This window comes from Centruroides sculpturatus, unplaced genomic scaffold, assembly GCF_000671375.1.
Source record: "Centruroides sculpturatus isolate CEXI.00-Female unplaced genomic scaffold, Cexi_2.0 scaffold2135, whole genome shotgun sequence".
Lineage (NCBI taxonomy): Eukaryota > Metazoa > Arthropoda > Arachnida > Scorpiones > Buthidae > Centruroides > Centruroides sculpturatus.
Genome location: NW_019386266.1, coordinates 850 through 12753, shown reverse-complemented (window position 1 = coordinate 12753; position 11904 = coordinate 850). Strand labels below are relative to the sequence as shown.

The 11904-nt window shown below is 33.5% G+C and overlaps 2 protein-coding genes across 4 annotated transcripts; one reads left to right on the top strand and one right to left on the bottom strand.

Annotated features, from left to right (window-relative positions):
- Window positions 1-222: 222 nt before the first annotated feature.
- Window positions 223-1773, bottom strand: LOC111614330 (trypsin-3-like). 3 transcript variants are annotated; one of them, XM_023355694.1, is made up of 6 exons: window positions 1601-1773; window positions 1335-1423; window positions 1165-1253; window positions 816-1078; window positions 575-732; window positions 223-503 (listed from the first exon to the last, which is right to left on the bottom strand). In XM_023355694.1, the coding sequence occupies exons 1-6, from the start codon at window positions 1674-1676 to the stop codon at window positions 306-308; spliced, it is 873 nt and encodes a 290-aa protein (XP_023211462.1). In that variant the 5' UTR covers window positions 1677-1773; the 3' UTR covers window positions 223-305. The 3 variants fall into 3 exon arrangements, with proteins under 3 accessions (XP_023211462.1, XP_023211463.1, XP_023211464.1); XM_023355695.1 differs by lacking the exon at window positions 1601-1773 and adding an exon at window positions 1512-1545; XM_023355696.1 differs by lacking the exon at window positions 1165-1253 and having other exon boundaries at window positions 1512-1647.
- Window positions 1774-3913: 2140 nt separating this feature from the next.
- LOC111614329 lies at window positions 3914-11301 on the top strand. The gene is made up of 4 exons (XM_023355693.1): window positions 3914-4073; window positions 4156-4320; window positions 10025-10222; window positions 11091-11301. Exons 1-4 carry the CDS (start codon window positions 3963-3965, stop codon window positions 11253-11255), a joined length of 639 nt encoding a protein of 212 aa, XP_023211461.1. The 5' UTR covers window positions 3914-3962; the 3' UTR covers window positions 11256-11301.
- The last annotated feature ends 603 nt before the right edge of the window (window positions 11302-11904 follow it).

Genomic DNA, 11904 nt, shown 5'->3' with positions numbered 1-11904 from the left:
TTCTATGGTTCCTATTTAGATGTTAGACACGTGAAGAAAACGCGGCAAACTCCACGCGTTAATGAGGCATGAACCCAAAAAAACTAGTGTTGAATGGTTACGAGAGCGGGGGACTATGCTCTACATTCATTTACGACAAAGATTTCGAACACACGATAATTAATTTTAATTAAACTACAATACAATTCTTTTTAAATTTAAAATCAATATTCTTAAAATCCGTCTAAATAAAAAAATAATCTAAAAAGGTAAATGTTTCAAATGAATTACGTACATATTTCAGTACAATTAATACACTTCCACTTTCACTGCATGTAGCAATCTGCATTAGTAATACAATTGTTTTCTACTACAGTGTTATCAATCCAAGAGATATAAGAACTAACACGAGTATATACACCTGGAAAATTGGCTATAGCACATCCGTAACCATAGGAGACGATTCCAACCAGAATGGCACCAATGCGATCCTCTTCGATATACAGAGGTCCTCCCGAATCACCCTTTAAACAATACATTGCATCAGAAAATAAATACATTTATTATTAACAGTATTAGATTCTTAATATTTTACCTGGCATGAATCTTTACCACCTTTCTTATATCCGGCACACAACTGGCTATCGTGTATTGTTACATATAAACCATTGTTCCTATACGATTCTTCACATCCTTGATTGCTGATGATTGGTAAACTCGCAACTTGTAGCGTATCTGGGTATTTGCTTGAATCTAAATTACAAAAAGAATTCATTTTCTTTATAAATTCATTACTTAAAATTTACATAATTAAGTTTAAAAGCATTAATTCTGACCTTGCATTAATTCACCCCAACCAGCAACTTTGGCCATCTTGCCATTCAGATGAATATCATACGTATTTAATCGAATGAATTTCGTAGAATTGTTGCAAACGATATTTTTCTGAAGTTTCAACAGGGCAATGTCATTGCTAGAAATTTCTGCATTTACATATTTTGGATGAATGTGTATCTCCATTATATTAATCCGTACGGAACTTTTACTGCTTAAATTGCGGCTTCCGACTTTTACAAAATAAGCCCAAGGTACGGGAAAACTGTAAAAAAAAAAAAATAAAACTTTCTATCAATTCAATCGATCGATCGATCGATCGATCTTTTAATTAATTCTTCAATGGTTTACTCGTAGAAGCAATGTGCCGCGCTGATGACCCATCTTCTTGAAATGATGGATGCTCCGCAATAAAAATTGCCAAAGAAATAAATTGCTGCCTAAAATATTTAAAAAAAATCTTCAGAAAATATATTATTTAACTTATTTACTAGTTTTTGAATTTAATTTCTTTTAAATACCATTGAAGGAACTTCTCCTTCTTTAGCTTCTTCACCTCCCACAACTCTATCTTCAAATGGAGGTTGTACATCGTATTCGGTATCATTCCCTATATTATAAAAATTCAAATTATAATTTTACCCCTTTTTTTATCCATTTATAATACAAATAAAACTGTAAAAAAAATTAATTTATACCATTTTATAACGCGCGGTTCTGCTGCGTTATCGATTCTTTACTCGGTGTGCACGCAGCTGAACCTGTAAAAAAATCAAAGTTTACTTACTAAAATTAATATTTGTTGTGTTAATTCCTAATGGAAATAGTCCTAAGATGATAGCAATTCGTAAAAATTCAGCCATATCACAATTATGAAGACAATAATTGTCATAAATTCGTACTTGTACGAAGCATACATCAAGTGGAAACGAACTGCTGCTCCAATCTAGATTATTTATATTTTCTAAATGATTTTAGTCATTTTAAATATGGAAAATATAATACTGTTTGATAGCTTTTAGGGAAACAATAATGAAAATATCACTTCAATCCGTGAACAAAATATAAATAAAGGAAATGACGCATATTAATACGGCACTCCGCTGATTGTTTCCAATACAGTATTAATAACAGGAAATACATTTCACTTCATTTAAAATTCATTATGATTTAAATATTTAGAAGAAACGTTACGCAACGAGTTGCGTAACTTTCCCGGTCACCTCTCCCTTCTATCTCCCTATCCTCTCCACCTTTTACCACCAAAATTTAATAATATCAATGCCCGTAATATACAAAATTTCAGAAATTTTCGGCAAAAAGGCACGGGAAATGGGTGAACATAATCGCGCCCCCTTAAACACACTAAAGACCATACATACAGGAAAAAACCTCTGAATTTTTTTGCATTTCATGGTTATACGAGTTAAAAAATGTAAAAATCTTGTATATGACGTGTTACAGTATGACATATGCCAGTGAAATTTATAATTATTAGATTATAAATAAATTTGATGTTTAAAATAAAAAAAAATATTTCCATGAATTTATAATCCACGTTGAAATTTGCATAAAATCTTCCAACTCCCAGCTGGGTACAGGAATTATATTATCATTAAAAAATTAATTACTGTTCTGTTATGTGCGATTATAATATAGAAATGGCGTAAAGCAACACGAAGTTTGTCTATTTTAATAATATATGCAAATAATCCTTAAAACAATTTGCTCTTGGAATAATGGAAGAAGACAAAGAAATACATGGGCAATCTCTACCAAGTGATAAAGTGTGACGCGTTATCTCATGAACAAAAAGGCCATGAGATAATACCCCTAATTCGACCATACTAGGAGTATGTCACGTAACTCTTTCTATCTCCCCATTATCTCGACCTTTAACCTCCAAAATTTAACTGCATCAATTCCACTAATACGCAAATCTCTCTGCAAAATTTCAGAAATTTTCGACAAAAGACAGAGCAGTTATTAAGCTTCAAAATGGGTGAACAAGATCGTGCCCCCACACAAACAGGAAAAAAATCCCAAATTTATTTACATTTCTCGACATTTCAAGATCCACGAGTTAAAAATAAAAAATCTAGGGAGAGGGTCCGATCGTTATTCTTTCTCCCTGTTATATACAACAGCCTAGAAAATAAAAATAAATTTTCTTAGATTTCCGAAAGGATTTTTAATGAGAGAAAGCCTTTAACCTCCGCCCGGTTTGAAATCAAGAAATTACACTAAAAAGAGCGGATGGAAGAAAATTATTGAAATGGAATGCAATTCCGATCCTTTTTGATGTTCCAAATCCTCCACCCCTTCTGCAATTAAAAAAAAAACACCAAGAAGAAGAGAATTACCTCTAAATAAGTGCAGCTTTGGTTTAACAAATGTTTTTAGGGCATTAAATATTTATCACAAGAACCAGTAATTATGTATTAGTGTACCCTCTAAATGAAAAGATACTCTATTTGAAATTAAAAAAGTAATTATGTTGCTCAAACTCGAAGGAACGTGCAGTTTACAACACTTAGATAGCTTGAAATCTATTCCGTGATCTTGGAACTACGGACCCAAAATGGCGGCTACATAAGGAACATCGATGTCCTGACCTTATTTTATAGACCTTGAGAGAATGTAGTCACGTCAGCGCTATCTATCGGTGACTTCTCAAACTATTGTTTTTCTTATCAGGGGAGAAAATCCCCATCCCCATAACTGTTCATACCACACTTCGATGCGTTGAGTTTTTATTTGTTTTTACAGGCTTTTGACTCACCATATGTACTGTATTACATGATTTATTCAGGAATGATCCTAGTTTGTTGCTGTATGCAACAAACTAGGATCATTCTTCAGTTTTCAGTGTTATATTAAGGCTTTATTCCTACTATTTATTTATAAATATATATATATATATATAATTCAATGTAGAAATTTTTATAAAACTGAATCGAAATATTCGAAAACAATTTTTTTAAATTGCAAAATTCAAAGGAAAACAACTGATTAAACACAGTACTGTACATGTTTCAATTACACAAATGCTTCTATTTGTAGAGGGAGAAACGTAGTTTAACGTCATAACGGCCATGTTTTCACACAGTTCTAAGAAATACTGATTAACAAAATTCTATCACTCAAAAATGATTAGCAAAGTGGTCACGTTATTTTGTATTTGTTACGTGTTTACGAGCGTAACAGCTAAATTAATCAAGACTGGTGAAACGTTTGAGCTCTTAAGAGTCAAAAGAGGTGTAAGTAACGTTATTTTTATGTTAAATGTGTACGAAAAACAATTTAATTATGCTAATTAGCTACTCATTAATGTGTTTTTAGGAAAGGAAATTGATTGCACGTGCCAAGCTCGTTCCCTGTAAGGAAGATGATGACGTGGTATTTGTTGAAGAGTTCAAAATCGATCCTTATCCTGTTATAATTGGGGAAAATGTCTCCTTGACAATATATTCAGCGATTACTGAAACAATTTCACCACCAATCAATGTAAGATATTTAATATATTTTCTATGCACGAAATGTACTGTGTGGAGATTTCGAGCATAGACAATGTAGGCTTTTGTCTAGGATCTTCAGGGCATGCTTTATGCATGTTGATAGGAATCGGAATCTAGTTATAACTAAGAAGCCAAGAACTAAATACAGAAGAAAACTCTTCTGTATTTAGTTCTTGGCTTCTTAGTTCTAAAATAGTAGACCCCCCTATAACACTGTAGATAATTCCATGTTATATGAATTCCATGTTGTACGAGTCACTTAGATTTTACAAATACTTGTGCCGGGCTGTGAACGGCTCACGTATTTGTAAAATCTAAGTGACTCGTACAACATGGAATTCATATAACACGTCTACAGTGTTATGGGGGGTCTACTGTACAGAAGAAAACTCTTCTGTATTTAGTTCTTTGCTTTTGTAATCAAATTAGACCGCGAATGAGTAATCCGAATGTAACTTACATGCAGAAAACTTTGGCCTCGTGTTTGCTACGTAAGTAAAGTTTAAATTTTTGCAGCGCCATCTTGTTTTAACTGAAATAATTAGTATTAACGTTTACAAAACTAACGATATAAAATCGGATAAAACTCTTATTATATCTAATTCTTTATAAAAACGTAAAGTATTCCTTAATCAATTTTATAAAAATGGAAAGTATTGAATAGTACTAATGTTAAGTATGAAAAAACCTCTCCAGTATTACACTCAAACGTGGGCACAAGATGGCCGCCGTAGAGTAAATTAAGATAAAGAAATTTAAAAAAAAAATCACAAGTAAAATATTTGAGATCATGAAAAATAAAATCCAAGTATATATTAAAATAAAACTATTTAATATGATACAATTCGCAGTTAAAATTTCACGAAATCATTCGCCTTCCATCTTTGCACTTAAAAGTTAGTAAATGTTTCTTTGTACAGTACATCTACAGATTTTTTCACGTTGAAGAATTTTAAAAGTAAGATAAACTTCCTCAAAACATTCAAAACATCTTATTAGTTCAGCTGAGCATAAAAATACGTACGTGTATACAATAGAAGCTAAGTACACAAACCAACGACACAGTACATTTTGCGTGAAATTGGTTTGCTTAGTTACTTGCCACCTATAAAGGCTATTGTATTTAAAATAAAGGCTGGTTTGGACTTTATGTTTCTAGTTAAGTGAAATATTTTCCTGCTTACGTTACTGTTATATAGTACTTGACAGCGTAAATTGTAGAGCCAATGAGGAAACCTTTAAGAAGATGAAAAATTCGATAGATTTTTCACTTTCTTAACGTTATTTATTTAATATTTAATAATATTACTTATCCTATTGGCTGCTGGATTGCGATACTCTTCCAGCACAGCAAACCTAGACCATCTCTATACGATCCAGCACGTGAATTTTCTGTCTTTTCCGCCTGTTGCTTTGACTATGAAATGCTAAACGTGCCGTGTTCGACTTCATATTTTTCTTTTTCTTTAAATTCCTGCAGTCTAATGGACAACGGCTAAGGTGAAACGTACCACTCTGGGGCACCCGGGATCGAAAAAACCCCAGAAATTTTTCAGAGAGTGATCCGTCCAGCCCCTGTCCTCAACACCATAGTGGGCCTGGGCAAAACCATAATGGCCAAGCAGTCAAGATGGCAGCCTACTGCTCTGGGGATCCGGAATCTTGCAAACATGTCTTTCTTTCTTTTTTTTTCACTCCGTGGGCACTAAGAGGTCTTTTCCAATCATATACGTTACGGGTTTTATCAGGCCCGTAATGGAGTGGCCTGACAAAACCCGTTGACGCAAATGCTAGAAATTATAGGACCTTTCAAGCCGTTTACTAGTGAAAGGCCTGAGTGATAGTCGGATGGTCGAACGATAAAGATGAGCCTACCAATTTGGGAGATTTTAACGGGTCGAAAAACCACAATAATTTTTCGGAAGAGTGATCATTCAGGATATATCAAGTCCCGTCCCTCAGCACTCGGCTTCCCCATTCTGGGCTTGGCTTTCTATAAAAGGCTCTTTTTAATTTCCACTGGACATAGAGAATTTAAAAAGTACTAGGGCCTGAAAGGTCTCATCACTTTTTATCTGTTAAAAATAATAGAGAATAAAAAAATTTCTTTCGTAACGTTTTGAGGGAGATCATCACATCTCTAGTATCAATTGTAAAATATATCCGTCGATATCTGAATGCGATGTAATTGAATGTATACACGTGGTAGGTGTTTATTATCTTGTACAAACATTCTGTTTACTATAGAAGACGTATTACGTAAAAATTGATGGAGAAATTTTAGTAAAAAAAAAAAAAAAGAGAGAAATGAAAAGAAGAACAAACATAATTTGTCAAGTCTGTTTTCTAAACAAATAAATGTCATATATTTTTAAATTACTCTTATTTAATGATTCATTATATTTGATCTTAGTTTAACTTAAATGTAATTAATTAAATATATAGAATTTTTTTTACTTACTTTTTTTTGTAAATACAGGATGATCCAAAAGTCATTTAACCAGTGTAAACACTAAAATGTCTTGTTGAAATATTTAATTGTGTTTTAATTAAATCACGTCTCCTTCATCTTTTTAAAAGAAAATGTGTTTCTCGAACTCTATTTATAAATATACGTGGCAATAATATAAAACACGGTTAACTGACTTTTGAGCCCTGTTTATAAATATTAGGAAAATCGCGTAAAATAATTTTATTGTTTAAATTTTTATTGAATTTCTTGGAATTTAGAAATTTATGGAATTCTTTCAACTCATTTTGTATTAAGTTTCTGAGTGATAAAAAAGACGATAATTCAATTTAAAATAAGTTACACACGAAGAAAGAGACATTGGAATCATGTGAAATTTTATTAGTTGCAACGTAATGACGATGGTAATAAGTAATTAGAATGTCGTAGCAAAAGGATAATTTTCTATGGAACAACGATACAATTAAAAGGAACTTTTAGTAAGTATCTTTTGCCTGGGTAAATGCGAAGATACGATCGGGTATGAAGGCATACAGGAGCCTTATGCTATCCTGCGACAGATTTGCCTAAAGATATTGCAACTGCCGCTCCAGATCCCTCATATTCGAAGATGGTCGAAGCCGGTATCTTATCTGGTCCCATAAATGCTCGATGAGCGAAGGATCTCCGCCAACAAATGTTGCAACACGATGGAGACATTCCTGGGAGACTCTAATTATGTGCAACTAAGCATTATCTTGCTGGAAAATGGCAGTTGCAGCCCTGCCAAGAAAGGCAATACGTGAGAATGATTTCCCGAAAGTACCGCCATATCGTCAACGTCCTTCACATCACTACTGGATGTCCAGACCAGTAGCGGAGGCAGTTGTGCCACTCAACAGTAAAGTCGAGATGGAAGTGCTCCTCCACATTAAGAAGATTGTCACCCATTACCAAACAAAACCGTGTTTCTGTGTCACGTCATCGCTGCAAACGAAATCGAAGATGTTGGGGTGTCAACTCCATCGTTGTTAGCATCATTGTTTGAAATCAGCACCCCAATATTGCTTCTGCTAAACGCCTGACAATGGTAGGGAAAGAAGCAGGGTTCTATAGTGAGACATATCTCTCTGGATGGTGTATCAGTAGAAAATTATCCTATAAGTGAACTAAACCATACTTAGTTAATTACTTCTTGACACCAAGTTCATAGATTTACAGCATAATTTACTACCGTTAACAATAGTAATATGGAAGGTCAATCTGTCCCTGACTATTTACTTAGGGTTTCCAGTTTAAGGAACTGAAATGAAAATAATTGTATATTAAATTCGAAGAACCTTGAAATTAATTGACACTCATGGCCTAAAAATATGTTAATTTGCTACTGTATCGTATTATTATTTTCTATAAAAACTTAAACAATTAAAATTTCCATAAAAAATAATTATTTGATAATTATTCATTTACTTGTTTACTTCTTTTATAAGAAAAATAAAATAAACGGTACGAGGAAAAAATTGCTAATGAAGTATTAAAAAAAGGGCTCATAATTTTACCTTCTGGGCGAAAAGTGTTAAATTAAAAGTAAATTATGGGCCGACCCATAATGGCCTTTTAAGTAAGCCCATTATAGGTGTCTGGCCGGGTGGTAAGAGGAGCCCGACATGACCAAACGACCACCCCCAAAAAATTCCTGCCACTTCAGATGGAATTTTTACATCAGTTTCGATACGTTCCCAGGTCCCCAGGGTTTGCACCTCCTCAACGGGTTGACCATATAAAGTTTCCCGTGGGAAAATAGCCTTTATTTATTTGTTAGACAGGTGAAGTTTTCCGAGTTTTCTTCACCTGTCTAAGAGATAAAAAGGAATATTTTCCCCACAGTAAGTTGTTCCGGGAGGCACTCTTTCCTGGCAGATTGCTCGAGTGTTACTTTGTCTTTTTTCCATTAATCTAATCCTAAACTCTAGAGATTTTGTTAAATTAATTAAAAATATCACATTATTTTCAATAAATCTTAACTTCTATTTATTTTTATCTCCATTAATCCAATTCTCTTGAACTAATCATCGATGCAAATTGATGGCTTGAGCATCTTCTGAAGTATCTTTCTTCAAGATGCAATGGATGCCATCGGAATATTTTGTCATTGACGTTAATTTCCTATTTTTCTAGGCTCACCAGTGGATAAAATCACTGAACAATAGTAGTTGTGGGTTCGCGCCTAGTCAATGGGCTGGCCACGAGGAGTTTTCTTCGCATTTGTAACACCTAAATAGGGGTCAGTTTCTCATATAAAGTCCTCCTGGGAGGGATTTTCCCTCATCGGCAGATCGCTCACGTGTCATATCACCAAATAAACTAACAAATCCTAAATTTCTTAATTATTTCCTGCAAATAATGCTAGTTTTTATGGTAAAACAGACCATTCTCTTATATTTTTTTCAAGTTTTATTATGCAAATTTACGTTTTGAATAAAAATAAACGTGGTTTATAACATATAAGCTCAAATATATAAGACTATATTCACGATTTTTACGTAACTAAAATGCTGTCATTATTCAATTACCGGTAACAAAATTGTTTATTGTTACAATAAAGGTTCATTTACTCAAGATTCGTTTAACATTATAACCTGTCTATTGTCTGTTCGAAGCATTCGTAAATATAACACATTTCGTAACAAGTGACGTTAATGACACGTCACTATTATATACGAGGTCAAGCGTAATATCATAAAAATTAGAATAGATGAAGTAACCACTGACGTCTGTACATATGGCGTCACGAATGACGCTATTGATGACTGGTTAAAAACTTTAATTGAAATTTCCTAGAATAAATTTGAAAGCAATTTTCCACTTTTAGTTTATTTTTTTTTCCAAAAGAACAGACAGACAAACGTTTCTATAAAAATTGTTTAATATACGAAGAAATCTGAGGTGTGAAGGATCAAATTAACGTAGAAAACTGTTATTTAAACGTAAAATAATTAAAAATAATTCAACTGCGCTAAATGGAGGGTTTAATTTATAATTTTAAAATACAATAGACCCCCCTATAACACTGTAGATAATTCCGTGTTGTACGAGTCACTTAGATTTTGCAAATACGTGAGCCGTTCACAGGCCGGCACACGTATTTGTAAAATATAAGTGACTCGTACAACATGGAATTCATATAACACGGAATTATCTACAGTGTTATAGGGAGGTCTACTTGTACTTTTTTTTTTTACAGATTTATATCAATGCAGAAGCTAGGATAAAAGGACTCTTCGATTCGAATAATGTAATGAAATTGAATTGCAAGACACTTCATCCAATGGTGCATTTAATGTGTCCTGTAGAAATGTGCTCCTTAATGAAAAAGAAACAGGTTGTTGCAACAAATTTTATAACAAATGATGCAGGCATTTTCTCATGCCCTCTTGAAAAGGTATAATTGTATTTTTAAATTAATCAAAAACTTTAATATTTGAAACTATATTTCTCGGTTGAAAAACCATCTTCTTCAAGTTTAAAATATTTTCCTCTATAGCACTATCCCTATTTAACAAACTTGTGGCGTTACTGAGTGACTAATTGAAGCGAGACATCAGCAAACGGTAGGTTTCATGGCCAACTATAGTCTGTTACGGGGGTTTTGATCAGCAACGGGATCAGTCAGTATTGATGAAGGGTACCTCAATCCTCTGATAAATTATGGAGCTCTGTATTGGGTTCGAGTGTCTGATGTTAGGATTAAGGCCATTGGATCCTCAAGGCAATAGGCTATCATAACGGTTTTCAATCTCTTTCTAATAGTGGCACCCTACTTTGTATTTTCTTGTGACACCCCCTACTTCTTTATCGACGTAGAGTTATTGTGCTTTTTTTTTGTAATGCACTTCAGGGCCGTCGAGAGTTGGGATTTATATGGAACCTAGGGGTAGAGTGGGCCCCATACAAGTTAGTTTTTTTTCCAAGGAACCGTAAGGGCCCCTGAGGTTTCTTTAGATCCAGCGAAAATGTCTTAACCCTCCTCTCGACGGCCCTGGAAATATTGTGGCGCTAATAGACACTATATTTCACGGTACCCCTAAAGTGTCTGCTCGATGTGCACTTGGGTACCAAACTGGGTTCACTTGGGTACCAAACTTGTTTTCAACTGGGGTACCAAAGCACATCAAGTGCTTTGGTACCCCAGTTGAAAACAACTCGGCTAACATCTTCCTATGAGAAATCTGGCCTCGTGAAGAAGGTGGTTCATAACCGAAGATGAAAAATATCCAAAAATAACTTATTAACAATATCTTTTCTTCTAGGGATTATTCTTTTACAGCAACATCATAATCGACAGTAAAATTCCTCCGAGTATTGCTCGTTTAATGACTAATGACTTAGAAGCAACTGCTTTCATATATGTGAAGAATAAGAATGATAAGAGATTGGGATGTGCCACAGTTGATATTACCGTGGAGAGTGCATAATTGTATGAAATATATTACTTCAATTCCTTAAACGAAGATATATTATATAATGTATTTGATTTAAAAATAAAATCAATTAATTGAATTAGTCTTAATATATTGCAAATGGTTTTATATGTAAAATATATTATAGACATCGCTTTTCAATTCCCTCTTGGTCCACCAGTGGCCGAAAGAATACTGGTCGTGGGTTCGCGCCTCGCCAACGAGATGGCAATGTAATTTTCCGGGTTATCTTCACGTATGTAACCCCTAAATAGGATCTAATCTCCATAGAAAGTCCTTCAATGAGGCATCTCTGTATAAATATACAGACAACTAATAACCCCTTAAAAATACGGTTTATACAAAGTGACATATTTTTATTGAACAATTCTATGTGTTAACACCTTGCACATCTTTCTATAAAGTAATTGCAAAGTTATGCAAAACGTAAAATAATATTTTATCGATAAAGCATTCAATTATTCAATATTCAATTGAGAAATCAACATCTGTGAATAGATAACTTCTTTTGAGATAAAAAAGAATAAATTACAGTTGTATCTGAAATTTCAACGATCACATTTTAAAATTAATCAGGTAATAAGAAACAATTATCTCATAAACCAAAGTCATTTTAAGGATATAAATTTAAATATTAATTGGA